At 40.1% G+C, this 22,956-nt stretch overlaps 1 protein-coding gene across 1 annotated transcript in view; it reads right to left on the reverse strand.

Moving 5' to 3' along the window:
* The window catches only part of gramd1ba (GRAM domain containing 1Ba), a 103,398-nt gene extending 101,890 nt beyond the window's left edge, over window positions 1-1,508 (reverse strand). The window contains exon 1 of the mRNA XM_036595292.1: window positions 847-1,508. Within this exon, the coding sequence (XP_036451185.1) occupies window positions 847-1,253 (407 nt within the window). The 5' untranslated portion in view covers window positions 1,254-1,508. The remainder of the gene's footprint in view (window positions 1-846) is intronic.
* Between the last annotated feature and the right edge of the window lie 21,448 nt (window positions 1,509-22,956).

The raw sequence follows: 22,956 nt of genomic DNA on the forward strand, positions 1-22,956 counted from the left end.
AAAAGGGTTCGACATAGCACCCAAAAGGGTTCTTCTATGTTACAAGCTTGACATCGTAACAATAGAAGAACCCCTTTGGGTGCTACACAGAACCACTTTCAAAAAGGTGCTATATATAGTACCATCTAAAGCATATTCTCCATTAATCTGAAGAACCTTTTCATGATACAAAGAACCTTTTAATCATGCAAGGGGTTCTTTGAGTGTTCATGGTTCATGGTTCTTTACTGAAAAACCCTTGAAGAACCATCTTTTTGTGAGAGTGCATGGGAACATCTAAGGCTGACCACCTAGAAAACTACAAAAAAAATGCAACAATGTAGCATGTTTTGTTTTTACTTGCTTAGTCCAGACTAAATCAACCAACCTACAAATCGTTGCTGTCAGAACAAAACCTAGTATCTCCATTTTTATCGTTTTTCATTTTTTGACATATTTTGAAAAGGCCAGTCACCCTTTATGATGTGTCAAAATTTTGTGCTGAACAGGCCAACAGAAATGGTCCGTAATAACTTGGAAAAAAATATGTATCCATATACTTCCATTAAAAATGAAGAGTATTTTTCATTATTTTGTAAAGTTACCTTTTTGGAGAAGGTTTTGTTCTGACAGCAGCGAAATGTAAATGTATAAACAAATGTTCATAATTAAAGAAAAAAAAAAACCAGCAATTCAGAGTTACGCATCTGCAGCCACAGGTTTCAGACATGCCAAAGGAATATGGAACTAAGCTGAGTTTCATTGAGGATAAGGGCCAGAAAGCCAGGGCTGGGTAGTGCAGGTGAACATGGTGGGATGGGGTGGAGAAGAGAGAGGAACAAGGTTCTGCCGGCCTGTTATACAGACCTGCTCTCACTGCTCTGCTCCTTCTTGTCACCCCCTCGAAGCCACTTGCGCAGGAGGAAGCGTTTGCGGCGTGGTGAGGCACTGGGCGTGGAGCAGTTGGACCAGGCAGCATCCTCATCGCTGGATGGCGTGATCTCGATGGAGGGGAGCTGCAAGTATTCCTTGGAGCCAGAGTTCCCAGGGGAACCGCCGTCAGCCGCCTCCCTCTCGCTCTGTACATTCTTCATGCGTCGCATCTTGAAGCGCTTGCGCCGCAGGGAGGGACTGGAGGCAGGGCTTTGTGAAGGGCTCAGTGGAGTGCTGGGTGGTCCAGCAGGGTCTCCGGTTGTGGTTGCACTCGAGCCGTCTTCCTCCCAGTCCCCGGGAGCTTGGACCTGCAGCGCTGGGAGTTGCAGAGTCTCGGTCATGGTACCGGTTCTTTGCAGGCGCACATGCGATCCCACAGTGATCTGATGTGATTAGTACAAAAGGAGCTGAAGTGTTCTTAATCCTGTTTGAGAGTCCAGGAGGGCTTCACAAACTCTCGGTCCACTTCAGAGTGATGGGTGACTAACACAAAGAGGCAACACGTTTATTTTTTGTCTTAGAATTAAAGGTTCAAGAATGGTCCACAAACTTTAGTGTGATCTTTGGTGACTGTTCTGGGGACAATGTCCTGCATCAACTCTCAGAACATCAGTCACGGACAGACGAACAGTTCAGCGCATCTTGGCACTGACCATGGGAACCTGGACTGGCAGCACTGGGAGTTGCAGAGTCCTGGTCGTGGTCCCGCTGCTTCTCAGCTGCAATCTAGTGAGACTAGTGTGAGTCTAGTCACAGGGATCAATTAACTGTTCAGAGAATCTCGACTATCACTGTGGGAGCCTGAACCTGCTGCACCTGGGGTTTGCTCTGCCTTGGTCATGGTCAAGCTTCTTCTCAAGTGTCCGTGATCCAACAGCGTCCTGAGTGATTCAAAAGGGCAAAGGGCTGAAGGATTCTTAATCCTGTCGGCATGTAACCAAAGCTTCGGAATTGGTCTAGAAAAACGCCAGTCAATTTCAGATTGATCTGGGTAGCTGTTCAAGGGACAATGTTCCAGCAAGTCTGGGAACATCAGTGCAGATTATCACAGAGATACACACACAGTATTATCACTGTGAGAGCACATAAAAACATCAAGCACTTGCTGGTGTAGCTGAGGAAAAAGGTTTCAGTTTTACACTGAGATGAGGTCAAAAAATAGAAGGTATCTTGATAGATCTCTATTTCATCCTGGAATTAGAAGATTCCGTTTCTCACTGGGTTTGGCTGACACAGCTCGACTTCTAGGAGAGGCTGGTTCCAGCATGCTCTGCCTTTTCAGGTGGGTTGCACTTCCTAACAGAACTCCAGCCATGCCCTAGAGGTCAGAGGAAGGTCAAAGGGTGGGCTAGGTGAGACATGCCCTCATGCAAACGAACATTTTCACATGCTATGTTACATAACAATGCACAGGAAGTGATACATAACTTACAGCTGAGAATTTTCTCATTGATATCAAGCTCATCATCCATTGCTTTGGAGTCTAGGTCATTTACGCCACTTTTGCATATCTGTTGCTGCGGCGTCATCTTCAAGTGTCCATCCACAAGCCCAGCTATAGCTCTATTCATTACCTCGTTAGGCACTGAAAACACTAAGGTCAGACAATTTATTGCAACACAGAATAGTGGACGTAAATCCTTTAAGGTTCTACAAAAATATCAAAAAAAAATCACACTAAGCATAATAAACGCACTAAGGTCATGGTGCAGGGGTGTCGTGGAAACCAGGCCCCTTAAAATCCTTACGGGGTCACTCATACAGATTCTGCCACTGTGCCTCCTCGCCCAGACCCACTCCACTCCTCGTCCCGTCCCTCCTGGTCATTACGTTCACTTAACGAACAAGGACTATGTCTTACCAGAACCTTGTCCATTTCATTGGCATTCTCCGCAGCTATCGTTGACCTGCCCTGGTGTTGCTCTATGACATTACACATATTTTGTAAGGTGGGCACAGGATGGCGACGAATTGTGGTCAGTTGGCACGTATATTCAATTTTAATGATGTTTAGTACTTATCTTTTTTTAAACAAGTCACTTTTTTAGATGCGGATGAATCAGATTTAATCAACTGACAAAATGACAAACTACTGAAAAGAAAAACATGGCAAATGAAGCAGTGTATAGCAAGCCACACAGTAATAAAGACAGGCACATATGGCCTGCCCACATGATCTGCCCATCACACAATCCACTGAAGACCCCCTGTAGGGGCTTGGGGCTCTCAGCCTGCACTCACTGTTGTGACTGACTGACAAGGTATGAACGTCTTGCAGATCTTTTTAAAATAGGCCTAAGGAGGCATCCACTGGAGTATAAACTGAGTATAAACTGAGACAAACTGAGTTTGTACAAACATTTTACTGTGAGAAAAAGCTCTGTCGGAATATTCAAATGTGTAAACAGACAGTGCTGCAAACAGCTGAACAACCCAAGTACCAAAGTAAGACTTCCTATGCAAAACTGTGAAAGTGAGTGAGAAGGCGACGCTAAAAGTGGTCACACAGCAGTCTTACATCTCACACATCTACTGTCGGGACGAGACCTTTTTTGCATAATTTGAAAAAACAAAAACAAAACAGTCTGGTTATTCTCATGAACATGACAAATATTGGAGCCCAACTTAAAACAATTCAATTTTTTTTGCTGGATATACAAACAATGATTCCTTGTTGATATTAAATTGACTTTAAGTAACATTTTCCAATTCAAGTGAGTAAATTCTTATCAGATAATCTGTAAATAAATGTTTTTTTTTTCTCAACTTTTCTTTCACAACCTATATGCTGTTGTCAAACTAGCTATTTTAAAGCAAACTATTAAACATATAGAGTATATTTTACAAAATATAGTGTTTAATCTCACTGCCGCAACACACTGACAGCCACTGAGATTTTTCTTTATACCTAAGCCATATACCATTTGGTTGTTTTGGTTCACGCCTTTATAGTTTACAAGAAAAACATTAAAGAGATTCAACAGTTAAAAGTATTAGAAAAATCAGGGATGAGAACAAAAACAACCAAATGCTGTAATGAGAATCGGTGTAAAAAAATGTCAAAAAATATAAAAACGAACTACTCAAACGTTTTGCTGTATCATATAGCGCTCCACCTGATCTACTAAATTAAAAGCATATTGTTAATCTGTACAATGTCTATGACATTAAAATATTTTTGGATGTGGTTTCGTGAGAATGGCATAGTTGCCTTTTCAACAGAAATGCTCCAACATAACTTTGAAAAATTATTGTTACATTAACTTCCATTAAAAGCTAAGAACATTTCTCACTCTCCTGTAAAGTTACCATTTTGGAGATGCAAGGTCAGCTGAGAGATCAATCAGCTCAATCGAGATCTATCAATATGTGCGTTTACATGCCCTCAATAATCCAATAATTATCAGATTTCTGCAGTTATCTGATTATTCAAATGGTCACTACGATTTCTTAGATTGGAGTAAGGTCTAGAAATCTGATGAAGAAATCCGATAAAGAGAGCCTGATTTTAGCTCAGTGATCAGATTTCTCAGTGCTGTAAACTCTTACTCTGATTTCTTTCGGATTTCTCAGTCTGAGCATGTGCGAAAACAGACTGCGGTACCAGAAATAAGAGCAGCGTCGCCACGAGACAGAGCAAAACACTTTTGGAGCGACTCTGAAACCAAATACATGCTTGACGAAATGAAGGATTTAAATATTCTTCATCTTCTAGATGATGTCTGTTCATAAGTTCAGGTAAAGTGTCGCAATAAAAAGCCGTGGCATTAATTTTGAGTTTTACGTTACGTTTACGTCACGTCTTCTTCTGTGAGTTTATTGGCTGGTTGTAAGGCAGAAATCTGATTACTGCCCGACTCATGTAGACCTGGAGTTTCCCCATTATCTGATTACCCAAGTGCAAGTTAACGTGTTGATCGGATTACTGACAAAATCTGATTTTCTGCAGTTATCGGATTATTAAGTGCATGTAAACGCACTCACTGATGTCCTTTTCAAGCAGCTTTCAAGAGCAAAGATTTTATCAATTACTAAGTATGTTAAAGGACCCACATCATGGAAAACGACCTTTTCCTTTCGTGAATTTCCAAACTGTTTTGGAAATGAAAGTTTGATGCAGTATGTAAACACTGAAGTCTTTGAACATAGCGCTCACTCCACAGTCTATACATGGAAACTAAACTGCAAAAAAGTGACCCATTTTAAATGTAATGTTTTGGTGATATTACAAAAACTAAGGCATTTACAAATATATATCTACTCAGGATTCACAATAGTTTAGCCCCTCCCACTCACATTAAACTTTGGACTGTTTTTTGAATGAGGGCCAATCAGAACAGCTCAAACTCACTTCATTTGGATAGGCGCCAACAGATTATCTGTAGACATTTAAATTATGAACTAGATAATATTGAAACTCAGTTGACTCTGAACAGTGTTAGTGTTAAGATGAGTACTAGTTCCAGGATTAGGTTTAGGACCAGGCTGAGGATCAGGTTTAGGATCTTCATCTACGTTTACAGGGTGTTTGGCGGTAGTTTGATTTCACTTAGTTCTTTCATTTGAAGCATACTGCCAGCTTAAAGGGAACTCAATTTTTCAAAATGTATGCATAATTTATTCACTTAGATGTAAACTTATTCAGAGTCGTTTGATGTGAAATGTTTCATTGTAGAGAAACTTACAACTCTGATTTCTTTACAGTGGTGGTGATAGGAACCAGGGGTCACCATGTCCACAACACAAATGTATCCATTTTATTTACCACCCAAAACTACCAGTGAACCTACAAGAGTTTTCTAAGTTTTTAAATGTAATGGTGATGATGGTAAAATAGTGGAAAATCTAGAAACAAAAAGTTTTACTGGAGACTACTTTGCCTTATAGCACCCTACATGTATCTCTCCATCATTACCATATTTTAAAAGTACACTGTTGTCCAAAATTTCATCTCAAAACTATCATGGAACAACGTCTTGGACACCAGGCAGCGTTTTCATAACCATTTCATGTATAAAACTTTTTTTGTGAGGGAGCTTTAAGAGGCATTAACTGTTCAGTGTCTGGTTCCTATCACCACCACTGTGAACATTTCCGACTCGGCGAGTTTCTCTAGAACTGCATTGCACATAAAACCACCCTGAATGACTTTGTTTACATCTGAACAATTGACTTCTGGAGAATTTCAGAAAAATTGATGGAATTCCCCTTTAAGGGATAAAGAGAAGTTGGTTATTTAAATGAAAACAATAAAAAAATGTGTGATATGGGCCCTTTAACAGTATCATATATTAAAAATAAGGCAGCACTTTATTTGGATGGTCCACTGTAGGGGCTTCGTAGATGCTCAGTCTATCTTTGACTAACATTCAATTAAATATCTGTTAAATGCAACTGAACTTGAAGTTGGGTGTGAAAGATTCTATTAAATCAATTGCTAACCCTAAACCTGACCCTAATCCTAACCTCAGAGTAAAACCTACACATACTCCTAGACCTAACCCTAACCTTAATGCTGTTGATAATCAAGTGATTATCACCAGAAAGTTTGTTGATAAGTATCTGCAGAACATCTATAGGGGACCATCCAAATAAAGTGTGACCAAAGATAATAATAATAATAATAATAATAATAATAATAATAATAATAACAGATTTCTCTACAGTTTCTGTTTCAGTGTCCAGAAAACTTGAGCTCTGAGAAGTAAACTTAATTTCTTGACCAGTGCCAAAGTCACCCAAACTACATCTGGACTGCGACAGCAAACTGCAGCACAGCCTGTGGAACAACACTAAGTTGAAGTCAGCTTCTTGTTCGAATTTTCCCGTTCCACCTTAAATGGCGCAGCTGTTCCACTCTGGCGCTTCAGTAACTGACGAACTGCTGCACCATTTAAGGTGGAACGGGCAAATTCGAACAAGACGCTGGCGAATCAGTAGCTGCCTCCAGCTTCATACACAGAATGACTGACACAGACTGACCCTCGTCCGGCAAGGCGACTGCAGACAAAAAGTTCGAGCGAAAGCAGCCCTACCTCGGTCATCGCTGCCTCACAAGCGGAGACCAACAGCGATGTCAATCCATACCGAGCGGTTTGCACAGCCTCAACTCCCCTTCAGTTTTTGTTCCGTTATGATTTTCGCCATTCCCCTTTTCTCTCGGACCAGTCCACTCCGGATCAGAGGGGAGCACAGCGTCGTCCCGAAATGAAAAGGCGCATTTCTTAACAAGGCAGACCCGTTTAAAATGACCCGAATCTGTATGTCAAATACTCTGATTAAGGACGTTAATTTCTCCTTCCTACTCATGCTCGAAACTGTGTCTGTTTGTTGTGGTGTCGTTACAAACCCCCCTCTGAGACGATGTTTGGCACCGCCCAAGTCTCTGAACGTCAATGAATGAAGTGAACACGGCTGAAGTACTACAGACAGAAACACCACACAAACTTCGCTGTTTTCCTGACTACAGACACATTCTGAAGTACGGAGCCTGTAACGTGACATGGTGATTATTTTTAATAAGGTGTGGCCACAGATTAATATACTGAGGCCACAAATTATTAAGGCCACTGGTTAACTTTCTCATAACTTGTGGCCCCAGTATAGAAATTTGTGGCCTCGATATATTAAACTGTGGCCTCAATGTGATAACCTGGGGCCTCAATATGCTAACTCGTAGCCTAAATATAATAATTTGTGGCCTCAATATAGTAATTTGTGGCTTCCGTATAGTACATTGTGGCCTTAGTATAGTAAATTATGGCCTGAATGCATTGATTTGTGGCCTCAATATGTTAACTTGTAGCCTCAATATAATAATTTGTAGCCTCAATATAGTAATTTGTGGCCTCAATATAGTAAATTGTTGTCTCAATATAGCAAATTCTGGCCTGAATATATTTATTTGTGGCCTCAATGTAGTAAATGGTTACCTCAACATATTAACTTGTGGCCTCTATATAGTAATTTGTGGCCTCAATATAATAATTTGTGGTCTCAATATAGTAATTGTGGCCTCAATAGTATAATCTGTGGCACCAAAATAGTAATTTGTGTCCTTAATATAATTTGTGCCCTCAATACAGTAAATAATGGCCTCAATATAGTAATTTGTGGCCACAAGTTATTAAAAAATAATCACTATGTCACCTTAGGAGCTCCGTACTGAACAATATATGAAGAGAAACCTTCATCAAATTATAAAGTAAGTGAGCTTATTTGTATTTGATTTAAAATATTGTGTGTTCAGTTTAACTGAAAGAGAAACTTGCTTCTATTTGCTGAGGTCAACAAAATGAGATGACATAATACACGAGGCTGCTAACTCCCATTTTTCATAATTCTGGTGCAGTTGTCTGAAATGGTTGTGGCAGGAAAGCACCAGCGTATGACTGCAGTAGAAAAGGTTTCTCATATGACGACTGTTAAAGGGAAATTCCATTGGCTTTTCAAAATTTTTGTAAGATTCAATCACTGACATGCAACCAAAGCCATTCAGAGTGGTTTGGTGTGAAATGATCCATTCTAGAAAAAACTTAGAGTCAGAATTGTTCACAGTGGTGGTGATAGGAACCAGACGTCCACCTCTAAAGCTCCCAGACAGACAGTTATAATGTGAATAAGTTAAGTATATTTTGCCTGATGCCTAAAACATTGTATATGATAGCTTTCACATAAGCTTTCGGCCTAAAATGTACTTTTTAAAACCCATTAATGGCAGAGAGGATGCCATAAAGAGTAAATAGCAGCCAAACACAACTATTTTGCCATCATCGACATGGCATATAAAAATAAAGTGGCTATATTTGTGTTGTAGTCATGGCGACCCCTGGTTCCTATCACCACCACTGTAAAGACATCTGAGTCTCTACAATCAACCATTTCACACCAAACCACTCTGAACGACTCTGTTTACATCTCTGCGACTGAGCTGTGCAGAAATAATGCTGAGGACATGGTAAGATTTCTTTTGTGCTGTATAATATTTCTGCTGTAGTATATGATATTTTGCCTTTGCCTGATATTCCTGCAGTACTGCCTTTCAGTAATCTGAACGCTTCTGCATTACTCAGCATTAAATCTAGTAATTGTCAGTACACAAATCTAATAGAAATTCAATAGAAAATCCTGTAGTATTACTGTAGGTCTTTTTTTCATAGGGAAACATTTTAAATATTTGATAAAGAGCCATCATTTTTGTGCTCAGCTTGACCGAATTGGCAAAGACCCGCTAGCCTATAACCTTAACAGACCATAAAAATCCTGTAGGCCTGCAGCCTCTTTCATAAACACACTGGAGTAGCCTATGTGTTGCATAAGGAAGCTACAGAAGAGCTGGAAAAAAAGAAAGCACTCATTCAGAAGGACAGCAGTAACCACAACATGGAGAAAAATGGACGAAGTGGACGTTCACATTCTTATTTTTAGTGCTTTTAGTGCTCTATAATGATAGAAAGTCTTTGTAATGTGGTACAAAGCCGCACTGTTCGAGAGAATCTTTACTGTTTACAGACTGAGAAAAGTCATGAGAGAACTGACTTGACTTTAATACTGAACTGAACTGTATTGAAGAACTTTATTTATCCCAAAGGGGAAATTAATAAATAAGCTTGACAACAATGGATGAACACATAGTAATATAGACACAAGCATAATTAAATGTGTAAATAAATAAATAAATCAGTGTAGTGTCCACTTGACTCTTCAGTAGTGGTCACAGACCAGCCTGATGGCCTCAGGCACAAAGGTCACTCTCGGCCAGACTGTCCTATATCTAAGACAGTGATAGCAGTGAGCCAGTGGCAACAGCTCAAGAGCAGAGTGGAGGACATGAGAGTGGTCATTAATAACAGAAAATTTTAATGATAAAACCTATGTACTTGTTAGTAAGTAGTTGTTTATTTGTAAAGCCAGACTGCTAGTTTGTTCTGTTATGCGATCCGATCCGTGCACCACCACATTCCCTCCTTCCCCACACAAAACAAATCAAAATCGCACCATTTAGGGTCCATCAATGATGGAGTTTCTTAAGCTGGTTGGTTAACAGTGTCACAGACTAAGTGGGTGAAGTATGGAAAGAAATACAACAGAGCTGAAGACTGGATTAAAGGACTGGATTCGACCTCAAGTTGGGGACGATTCAAAGGCAGGACATGAACAGAACTAGGTTGTTAAGGGATGTGTAGGTGTGCGTGTGTGTGTGTGTGTGTGTGTGTGTGTGTGTGTGTGTGTGTGTGTGTGTGTGTGTGTGTGTGTGTGTGATTTGTGTGTTGCAGAAGAACAGAGTTGATGACAAGACAAGAAGAACAAGAGACATGTTTTTTTCAATATGTTAATTGAGATGTCCAGTCAAAGGCCCAGTAGGCTATGTGTATTTTTTTAATGATACCTTTTTTTTATTTTCACTTATATAATTATTTGGCAAGTTATATGTAACGTCTTTACTTTCATTTTCATTTATTCATTAATTTGTTCATTTCTCATTTTTTTTGTTGGCAAGTTGGTTTTGTTCAACATTTTTAGAATTAAAAAGAAAAATGTAAAATTACAAGTTACAGTATTTTTTAAATTATGAAAGGCAATATACATATATATACATATATATACATATATATATATATATATATATAGAGAGAGAGAGAGAGAGAGATAGATAGATAGATAGATAGATAGATAGATAGATAGATATCGCTGCTGTTGGAACAAAACTTTGTACCTCCAAAATTGTAACTTTAAAGGAGAAAGAAAAAAACTATTTTACTTTTCATTTCATTCATCATGAAATTTACACACAACGTAAAGGGCAACAGGTATATATATATGTTATATATATATATATATATATATATATATATATATTCATATATGTCAAAAACTTAAAAACGACAACAATGGAGATACAATGTTGATAAAGTGATCAAGTGGCCTCTCTCTCACACATTGTAGAAGGTAAGGTCAAGGAAGGTAAAGTTTCTTTTTTGGGCTTTTGTGGTGAGCCAATCGACATGTTTCAGCCCCACACGTCTGACAACCCCCCCCCCTGAGAAAAATAGACCACTTCGCACTTCTCATTTATCACTTGTCTCTGAATGGAGAATAAATAGTGCAAATTGGAGAACAAGCTGTCTAACGGTCATTTTAGAGGTCTAATAACATTTTGTAGCTGATGATGGAGAACTCAGGCCTTCATCTTATGGTGGCCAGATCTCAGACATATCGCGTCCGTAACTTACAGCTGGTTAACTGCTGGGCTGTGCTTCTGAAACTGAGGTCACACAAGCTCCTTTTATGAGTCAGCATAGCAATATTTGCAGACACGGTCAAGAACTTTTTCATGTGATTGTATTTGTGCGCCATTCAATTTAGCCATGTTTACATGCAGCCTGATAACACATTAATAATCTGACTGATAGCTCAATCAGAATAGAATGTGTCCATGTAAACACCTCATTCGGGATAGTCTAGTCCGATTGAAGCCATTCGGAATGCAATTTCTATCCGACTGATCAAGGTGAGTGATCCTGTAAATAATCCGATAAATAGAAGAATAATATCCGTGTAAACGCCTGTATCTGATTACTTTCCCTATCGGAAAGTTTAAGTCTGTTCTGATCATGTTCGTCACGTCATAGTGAAAGTTTAGACCGTTCAACATGGCGGAGCAGAAACTGGTCTGCAGAGGAGACGAAGTTTATGCTCTGATCTTTAAAAGACGGCGGTGGGACGGACGTCCAGCTTATGTGTCTCAGAACACGACGTCTTCCTCTCGGCCTTCTTTAATAAGGACATGTGAAGGACGTTTTCCTGAGTCTGACATCATTTTAAAGTAATGGACTGACTGGACTCACGTGATGCTGGTTGTCATGGTAACGTTTACACTAAGTGTTACTCTATGCATGCACATAATTTTAGATCAGATTACCTGTATTGTCATGTAAACGGAGATTTTAGTTCAGATTGTTAAGTAGAGTGAGCATAAACACCTCAGTCTTACTCTATAATCAGAATATGTTCAATCGGATTGGCAAAAATCTTTGCAGTAAGCACAGTCAGTGTGTTGATATTAGGGAGGGGTGGCTAACGTAACACTAAGCTAACATATGATTTTATTGCTACACTTAAAGTGGACTGCTAGCTACCGTGCTCCTGTAAATTAAGTTAATTGCTTATAGTGGGATCCTGCAACTGGCGGCTAATGGAAGTAGGATGCAGCGTCAAGCTACACTACAAACACCGGTGTGATAGACTTTCAAAACAACTTGCTGGGAGTTTTGTCTGGGATTCGGAGCAGCAGGAGAACAGTCACTTTATGTGTGGGGGAGGAACGCAAGTACATGATATATATTTATTGCTAACTCTGATTGGTATTTTAGCAGATCTGACATCACATGGGCCAAATTTGGTCCCATCCACTCAAATTGACCCCCAAAAAATGGCAATTTCACAATTTTCTCAACAGAAACGACCAAATGCATAGTAAAAACATCACAAAAACTATGGATAATAGAAGAAAGTCATGAGAATGAGTAGACAGGAGCTTTAAACACAGATACGTCTAAATATTTACCATGTTTTTTTTCCCTTTAAACTAAATGTCCTGCCACAGTCACATCTACAACACTCATATCCAAAAAGACGATTTCAAATTGAACCAGAAATAGTTCGCGCAAAAACAAACATGCACTGGTGCAGCCTCGTCTCATTACATGTCCTGTCGTGTGCTCTGTGGTTTTATTTTTATTTTTGGTGTTTGCTCTCAGGGCGTAATGATAGAAGCTCTTTTTAATGTGGTTTAAAGCCACACCTTGTGGGATTCTCTTTACTGGCTGAGGAACAGCAGCTCGACTCTAATTGACTACAGCAGACGAGCAGCGCTGACAGAGATGTTCACTTTCAGCAGCCGCTGTTTCCGGCTCTGATCTGTGCAGAAGCACATAAGACTTTCCCAGGGGAATGAATATTCGCTCTAAAATTAAATGTGCGTGCTTCAGGCCTTTGACCTTTTCAGCGAGGGAGGTAAAAGCAGGTCACAGATGAACTATAGTCTGCCTGCGTTCTGTCCACACTTCTTTTGGCCTTACTAAGGACGTAACGTACCAAAAGATTGAACATCTGAACTAGATGAATGTAAAAGTGTTATTTGCCATATAAGCTTGGACGATACTGTACATTTAGATTGCACATGTTAGAGTTACAGAGCTTTTCCTACAGCCTGCATTTAACATATCTGCCATATATTTACCACCTAGGCTAGCTTTTATTATGACTTAATCAATTATGATGACTGTGTTCTGCATAGATGGCACATAACACTGTCAACATCCAGTGGTTTTCAGGAGTCATTGGTCGCTATCACAAATATTAGCAAAGAGGACAAAGTAACACTGACCTACTGACCTACTAGATCAGACTAATCCGATTAAGAAATCGGATAAAGAGAGATGGATTTTAGCTTAGTCAGGGCTTTCAACGCTTGTAAACCCTTACTCTGATTTCTTTCATTTTTCTCAGTCTGCACATTTGTGAAAACAGAGCACTTTCCCGGAAATAGCATGCGGCACCCGTGAGATGGCAACAAAACACTTTTGGAGTGAAGCTGAAACCAAATACATGCTTGATAAAATAAAGAATTAGAAAATTCTTCATCGTCTAGAAGATGTTGTTCATATTTTCCATGAATACTTTACTTCCAAGTGAGTCAATCATGACGTTTGAGTTTTACGCTATGTTTACATCACATCTTATTCTGTGAGTTTACTGGCCGGTTGCAAAGCAGAAATTCATGTAATTAATGAAATTTATGATTTATGTACAACCAAAGTTTTCCCAATATCTGTGTCCCTTCATTTCTTCCATTTCCAGTCAAAACAGCCATTGTACAAGTTAAGAGATATTTGTGAGGAGATAAGACACAAGATAATCCACTTGCATAGGGAAGAAGATTAAACAAAAATAAGTGAGTTTCAAAAAGTCAAAGCTACAGAGAAACTGGGCCTCCTAACAACCACCTGGAAGACCTGGTGGACACCAAAACTGCCCCCATCAGATAAAGAGCACTTAAAGCTTTCATCCCTGAGAGAGAGGAGAAAATCAAGCTGCTTCAGATCTGAAAACATCCACAGGTGTTTCTGTCCATCCTTCCACTGTGAGAAGACGACTCAGCGCTGTGGGTCTGAAAGGATGTGTAGCTGTTCAAGAAGAACCTCACTGAGAAAAGGAGACGGACACAACAAACAAAGAAGCTGAACAACGGACTGACCACCCCAGAGTCCAGACCTCAACACCACTGAATGTGTTTGATTACTTCAGAAAATGATCAACCAGCTTCTGAGACTGAACTTTGGAAGGTGTGTCTGCAGATTCTTTGAGGAACTGAAAGTGAGTCTCCTGAAGAGAATGGAAGCTGTAATAAAGGTGAAGAGCGACACACTGAACACTGATAAAATGGTTTAAATGAAGTTGTTTAAAGCTGTAATTTTCTGTTCAATAAATGTTTTCTGCTACTCAATGGCACATTCACTTTGAGCTCTAAGTCCTTCAGAAGGAACCATATTCAGACACCGTTACACCACATATCTCACTGGACAACATTAGCTGAAATATCAGAAAAGGCATTTAACTCCCGTTTGAAAGAATATCAGTCATGGACGCAGCCTGTAAGCGCGTTCATTTCACAACAGTCGGCAAACTTAGATGAACAAATGACACTAGGTTGCTTTATACCCGGAATTATTTGCTAGTCTGTGCTTTTTAATTTCCTGACTTTTACTTTTCACTTCTGCTGCACCAGCTTTTCTCTTTTTTTTACATAGAACACACAACACAGTTCACCCACAGCCACACTTCCTCTGCAGCCCTCCATCACCCATGTGTTTTCAGCCATCCTTGAAATGACTGCCCGTCTTTTCGGGTGAGGTTATATAATTTCCTTACATAAATCTACGCACGCTTTCTTTTGTTGAGCTGGTGTGGGCGTAACTCACGCTCAGAGCCCGGAGGCTCTACAGCCTGTGTTCACATCTGACAAAGGGAGCATGAAGTGTTCCTTAGAAAAGAAATAATGACATCCAAAGTGAAATGAATAAGTTCCATCTTAATTGAATTGAGATACATTGGGCAAAAATGCAAATCTGACTTCTTGCAGGGGACCTAGTTGATTAAAAAGAGGACATCTGCTGGTGGATGACTGTAATATGATCACTTTGGGCTCCTGGGTTTCATTTATTATGTTATGTCATGTTTATTGATCCTAAAAAAAAATTTCAGCAGGGAGTTTTAAGTTTTCTGTAATATTAACAGACAATTCCGTCGCTCTTTTAACTGAAAAGTCTGTTAAATTACAGTACGTTTTCTGTGTATTTACAGGACAATTCCGTCACTTATTCCACAGAACATTCTGTAATTTTACAGCTTTATCTGTATAAAATCATGTATGTTTCCTTCTCAAAAAAGAAAAGAGAACCCAATTAATATATCAATTGGTTGATAATATCAGCCATTATTGATGACCCACAGATTTAGTGGTATCAATGTAAATATCTTTGATAATGTGCTGTCCATCCATGGCCATAAAAAATCCACAAAATCCACAAAAGCCCAACCAGTGAGAAGGATGGTCTTCTGTCCCTCTCCTAGAAGTGCTGACCAGTCATGGGTGTCAATTATATCACTTATGGAGAAGTGTGCAGTTAGAAAGTGTATACATATAAAAACTAACAGTATTAAATGTGTCCACTCTTTATGTTTGTGCACCTGCTGCCACTCTAACTCCTCCATCCTTACAATCTTAAAACCAACCAGTTACAGCTGCATCCTCCAAACAAAAGCTCTCACTGACATTATTGTCCCCTTCAATAACATGTATTCCCAAAATACTTCAAATTGCGAATAAACCACTAGCAATGGCCTAGCAACGCCTTAAGAATCACCTGGGATTATATAGCAAAGGCCTAACAACACCTTAACAACCACCTGTGATTCCATAGCAATTGCCTAGCAACACATTAACAACCACCTGGAATTCCATAGCAATTGCCTAGCAACACATTAACAATCACCTGGGATTCCATAGCAATTGCCTAGCAACACATTAACAACCACCTGGGATTCCATAGCAATTGCCTAGCAACACATTAACAACCACCTGGGATTATATAGCAATGGCCTAGCAACACCTTAACAACCACCTGGGATTCCATAGCAGTGGCCTAGCAATATCTTAACAACCACCTGGGATTCCATAGCAGTGGCCTAGCAACACCTTAACAACCACCTGGGATTCCATAGCAGTGGCCTAGCAATATCTTAACAACCACCTGGGATTCCATAGCAGTGGCCTAGCAACACCTTAACAACCACCTGGGATTCCATAGCAACACCTTAGCAATGATTTCATAGCAAAAGCTTTGGAAAATATTGGCTATTGGCATCGGCCCACATTTCCAGATATCAGAATATTTGGGGAATCCTAATAATAATACTATTAATAGTAATCATAACTGCAGTAATAGTAATAACATGGACAGTGTCCAAGCCAGCTGTTGACCTTTTCTAGCACAGGCTACATTCCAAAGGCCTGATGTGTCGATGCTGCATAAGAGCAGCGTTTGTTTTCCTCTTCTATCTGGCAACGGAACAAGACGTCCTCAGTCCACTGACTGAGAGAAATGTTCCTGTTTACGCAATAAAGAAGAACAATAAAGAAGAACAAAGGCAGAATAATGTTCTGATATGAACATTATGAAATATAAACAATTGAATTCCTTAATATATCAGATAGATGCTAGGCATCCCTCACAACAGTTATCCTGTTACAAGAAGGGCACTTTGATAATATAATGGCACATATTTTAGAAATAAGCTACAGGTGCAGTATGAGTTTTGGGAACGGCCTGGAGAGACAGATCTAAAGCGCTGATCACACAGGCTTAGGATGTGCTTTTACATAACTCTGTCTCTTTGATTTCCAGCGCTGGTGAAAGGTTCGCTGAGGGCTGGGATGATTTGTAAGCATAATGGGATTAGATGACATTTGCTCTGAGACAAAAGGGCCCATCACACAAAATCCAATTTAGAAAACTGTCTAAGGCGAAAATCTTTTCTATTGACTCCAAAGGCCGCAGCAGCCCCAGGGTGTCCTGTTGTCGGTCAAGACTTTTGTGGACTACTCGTTCCCGCTGCATGAAAAGGGGTAGATCCAACATAAAAAACAGTCATTAGCAATTTCAAGGAAAAATGTGACTGTTTTAAATATCTGACCTCATACACTATATGGCCAAAAGTATGTGGACACCCCTCCCAATTATTGACTTCAGTACTAACAAGTGTATAAAATCAAGCACACAGCCATGCAATCTCAATTGGCAGTAGAACAGGCTGTACTGAAGAGCTCATTGACTTTAAACGTGGTGCTGTCATAGGATGCCATCCTTTGCCACAAGTCAGTTCCTAAAATTTCTGCTCGGCTAGGTCTTCCCCAGCCAACTGTAAGTGCCATTAGTGTGAAATGGGAGCATCTAGGAGCAACGACAGCTCAGCTACAAAGCAGTAGAGCTATCAAAATCACAGAGTGCTAAGGTTCTGGGACTCTAGCAAAACACAGTGAGAGCCTTTATCCACAAATGGAGAAAGCTTGAAACAGTGGTAAAACCTTCCCAGGAGTGGCCGGCCCACCAAAATTTCATCAAGAGTGCATCGATGACTCATCCAGGAGGTCAGAAAAGAACCCACACAAATATCTAAAGAACTGCAGGCCTCACTTGCCTCAGTTAAGGTCAAAGTACCCAGTTCCACAATAAAAAAAGATACTGGTCGAAAAAGGCATCAATGAGAGTGTTGTGTAAGGCGTAAATCACTCCTGACCAAAAATAACACAAAGGCTCATCTTGCATTTGGCAAAAAAACATCTAGATGACCCCAAAGACCTTTGAGATAATATTCTGTGGACTGATGAATCAAAGGTGGAACTTTTTGGAAGACAAAGGTCATGTTACATCTGGTGTAAAGCTAACACTGGATTCCACCATAAGAGCATCATACCAACAGTGAAACATGGTGGTGGTAGTGTGATGATCTGGGGCTGCTTTGCTTCTGCAGAACCTAAATGACTTGTCACAATTGATGGAACCATGAATTCTGCTCTCCATCAGAAAATCCTGAAGAAGAATGCCTGCCTGTCAGTTTGTGACCTAAAGCTCAAGCGCAGTTAGGTTATGCAGCAGGTCAATGAACCGAAGCACACAAGCAAGTCCACCTCTAAATGGCTCAAAAGAAACCAAATTAAGGTTTTGGAGTGGCCCAGTCAACGTCCTGACTTGAATCTCATTGCTGTGGCAAGACCTTAAATGGGCAGTTCATGCTTGAAAACCCTCCAATGTAGCCGAATTAATACAATTCTGCAAAGAGGGGCGGGGCAAATCTACCCCACAGTGATGTAAAAGACTCATCACAAGTTATCGCAAATGTTTGACTGCAGTTGTTACTGCCAAGGGTGGCACAACCAGTTATTAGGTTTAAAGAGGCATTTACTTTTTCACATGGGTGATATATGTTTTGAATAAATCTTTATCTTTTACGTTTACTTTTGTTGTATTAAAAGTAGTTGGATGATATGAAACATTTAAATGTGACAAATTAGCAAAAACAGAAGAAACTGGGCACAGCACTGTAGGTGCGATGGTCAGGTGTCCACATACTTTTGGCCATAAAGTTCACTAAACACATACATGGGCTATTCAAAAATACTCAAACGATAACAAGAAATCCAGGGACAGATAGATGGGTGTGTGTACGTGCTCCCAAGAAACAATAAATTATTTTTTATAATTTTCAGCAAATTACAAAATGATGTAAACTTTTTGTACAGTTATGCAAACATTGTGGTACAAAACAGAGCTGAATGGAGTTATGGGCCACAGTAATGTATCTGAAAGCTATTAAGCTGTACTTTTAGACTGGAGTTAGTGATTTGTGTCCTCATACAGTTGTATTTCTAAAGACTGTTACAAACCCTGAACCAAGCGCTCAACAGCTTTTGTATGAAGGTCTGCACTTAATGAGCAACAATGGTGTAACTAAAGTTTCCCACAGTGCTCAGCATGAAATGAAATTAGGCCTTTGTCTTAGTGGACCTAATTTGGCTGCAATAGGTGGCTAAAGAAGCCATTCAACTGAAGTTCAAGTGTCATTACTTCTGTTACATAATTACTATTGTAGAAGTAAAAGTAGCTAATCCAACACAGAACATCTTAGTACATCCAGCATCTATCAGCATAGGCACTGAAGCTCATTATGTTCTATTCCTCTCTGTTTGGGATCCTTTCGGTCCAAAATAAAATGCTAAAGCTCCATAATGTGAGGAGTGACCAACAGTAAAGCAGTCCAACACAACAGATGTGAATGGAACTGAGTAATAGATTGCCTTTCTCACAAATGTACTGGAGGAGAAGTAAAAGCATAAATCCTTCAAAACGTTACTGAAATAAATGGAACTACTCACTGTCCACCTCCGCCGATTTCTGTGGAGTAATCACCGTGGAGTGCTCTGGCGGGTCATGTGCCATCTGCACTCTGGATGCTTTGTAAGGCAGCAGAGTGTGGAGGAAGTCCAGAAAGAAGAAAGCTGCAGTAATCCTGTAATTCTGTGTAATACAGCGATGACTAATGCTTGGAGGAGGATTTGACGTGGTGTGGTGTGTCTACAGGTGGGTTTACATTCTGTGACTCCTTGTCATGACAGTGGTCTTAGAGACAAAAATTGAATCGTGATTCTTCGGAGATTTTAGGATGTTTAATAAGACGCGCTCCCTAGTGGTCAATTGAGTACCTTTGTGATCAAGCATACTCATAATACTCAAGTGTTTCTTGTGTAAGTTCATTATTATACATACATACATACATACATACATCATCTAAACTGCTTATCCTTCTGGGTCGCGGTGGGGTGCTGGAGCCTATCCCAGCTGTCACTGGGCGGAAGGCAGGATACACCCTGGACAGGTCGCCAGTCCATCACGGGGCAGACAGACAGACATACACAATCACACACACACACACACACCTAGGGGCAATTTTAGTATGTCCAATTGGCCTGACTGCATGTTTTGGACTGTGGGAGGAAACCGGAGTACCCGGAGGAAACCCACGCAGACACGGGGAGAACAGGCAAACTCCACACAGAAATGACCCTGGTCACCCGGCCAGGAATCGAACCCAGGACATTCTTGCTGTGAGGCGACAGCACTACCCACTGCGCCACCGTGCCGCCCAGATAAATATAGTATTATTATATTTTGAATTGTTAACGCTGTGTAACACGTTTTCCAAGTTTGACCCTTCCAACCATCAGTAAGTGCAGCTGCTCAGGCACAGTTGCTATGACTTCATTACTGTAGTCCTCTCATTCAAATGCAGCTTTTAAATGGTAAATTCCATTGATGAATGTCATTTCCAGCTATGGCCATGCTGTGAATTTGTTTATCACCAAAGTTCAACAAGTGTGAAGTATCATTTACTAGCAAAACACACAGTGCTGATGTTGGCTATATATACTGGAAGATGGCGTCGGCATGCTACACTGAACAGTGCTCACTGGAGAACTATGGATAAATCAATGAGCAGGGAGATCGCTGGATCGTGTTACAATGCACATTACATCCGCTACAGTTCTATGCACATTCAAGTGATGCGGGTTTTTATTTTCCCTCAGTCAAAGCACACTATGTGTTCGTCCCTGTCATGCCCACCCTAGAGACGCGCAGATAAACCAATCATAGCATACCACCATGCCTCACTTTTCCCTCCCCTTTTTCACAAGCGGGAAACCATGAATGAAAACACCGGTGAAGGGTTAGTCCCCCCAAAAAGTCAACATCAGTAATATGGAACTGGTCTGGATTTTCCCAAACTGATGTGACACAAACCATGGTGATTTGCAGAGTTTGAACAGAGAAGGTTTTCATGTCGGACGGCAACATGACAAACCTTCTCAACCATTTAAAGTGACGACATCCCAAACAGTACGCTGAGAGTCGAGCACTGAGGAGGTCCGCTACACTGTAGCCAGCAGAGGCTAACGTTAACGATACAGCAAGACCAAAACAAACAACGCTAACACAAGCATTTGTGAGAGGCGCTCCATGTGAGAAGACAAGTAAACGATGGAAAGGAGGTAACAGAAGCAGTAACATTATCTGGCAAAGGATATGGTTCCTATCAAAACAGTGGAAAACGAGGGGTTCCAAAGACTCCTCAAAGTAGTTGATCGACGAAGTTCAAAAACGTGATTTTTTTTGCAACAACAAGTGATGCTGGCTGTTATGCAGAGTGCACTTTACCTGATTGTTGGTGTTCACCTTTAAAATATCTAAATTCTTTGACTTGCACACACGGATTAAAATCTGTTCAAGAAGGTACTTTGGCCAAAATGGTCTGTTATTCCTTGTTTTTCTTTTAGTATTATATTTTTAAATGGGGAGATTAGTGGGGTTGTACTGTTTAGTAACTTGCAAAATTGTATTAAAAACCAACATGAAAAAGAATCGTGATAAAATCGGGATCATGATCCTGCAAATCGTGAAATTATATTTTTGCCATTTTGCCCACCCCTATTGCCCACCCCTACCTCACATCTCTCTTTGGAGAGTTAGCATTTCATTTTAGTTCAAAAGGACCCAAAAAGAGAAGAACAGAGCCTAACAAACTCAGTTTCTATGCTGATAGATGCTGGACGTGCTAAGACGTAAGCTAAATACACAGCACGACTATTTTTAAACTGAGAAAAACTGAGAGCATCAAAAGTTTAAGAAGTTGTCCCCAGATGTGTATTCTCATTACAAGACCACATCTGGCTTTGCATGACTGCTTTCATTCCTTCCTTTAGTCATTATTTCATTGAAAAAACAACAGTTTACTTCAGGGATGGCTTCATGCTGCTCTAGCTTATCTCCAGAGATCATTCAACCAGTAAGATTGCTTCATTCTCCTGCTGTTGCAAGCCAACGAGTCAAATTACGAAACGTCTGTTCCTCGTTCTTCTAAGTGATGGCCCTGAATTGCATCTGTGCTCAAATACCAAGGCCTTCTGTCTCCTACAGTTACTGAGTTCTTTCTGTTCTTTATTTCGCTTGATAGGATACTTTTGCACTCATTTCATTTCACTCGGCCTCCTACTGATGTCACTTCTGATTGCAATTCAATGAAAGACGTTAAATAAAAATTGGAAAATAAAAACAACAGAAACTTGATTAAAAGAAATATGACATTTAGAGAAGCTTGTAATTGGTACAATTTGTAGAATTTGTAGTGATACACAAATAAAAGCCAAACACAAAAGGATGCTTTGCCATTCCGAGGATAAGAAAATCTGCTCCAGGTCCAAAACAGCTGACAGCCTACAATGTGCAGCGTGCTGGAAATGGCTGTCAGTGCGTGTTATGTCATGCCATGCACGTCAACACGGACGACAGGTTGGTTTAGAAATGTTTCTTTCTAGTTCAGCTGTTCGAACTTTCAATTTTGCTTTAATACGTCAATTTATAAAGAGACTGTCATTATGGACAGAATAACTGTCTTAATATATACAAGATTTATTAGTGTTTGGCCAACATGGACACTTTCCTTCCAGCACTGTGATGGATGGTGTAATAGAGGCTTGGCCTGCATCTTCTAGAGCCACATGCTGGACAGCAAGGCCAGCAGCATTTTGCCCACTCCAGCCCAGACCACTTCCAGATGGCTATTTGTTTATGTTGTGCCAAATATGAAAATATACACTGCAGCACTTAGAAAGCAACACCAGCACTCTCTTCCAAAAGGGTTCCAAAAAGGTTTTGTGGAGAAATACCTTTTCTGTTCTCAACATGATGCAAAGGCTCTATTCCAATACCAGGCTTTTCCTGGAACCACATGTCCAAGTCAAGATTTCATCCCTTTTATATATATTATAAAGTTCTAGCTGACATTTTTGTCAAAATTGAGTTTTTTTCACATATTCTTAACATAATGTGAGGTGCTTTTTGAGTTGTGTGCATTTGTCGACTCTTTGCA

This window comes from Colossoma macropomum, unplaced genomic scaffold, assembly GCF_904425465.1.
Source record: "Colossoma macropomum unplaced genomic scaffold, Colossoma_macropomum, whole genome shotgun sequence".
Taxonomy (NCBI): domain Eukaryota; kingdom Metazoa; phylum Chordata; class Actinopteri; order Characiformes; family Serrasalmidae; genus Colossoma; species Colossoma macropomum.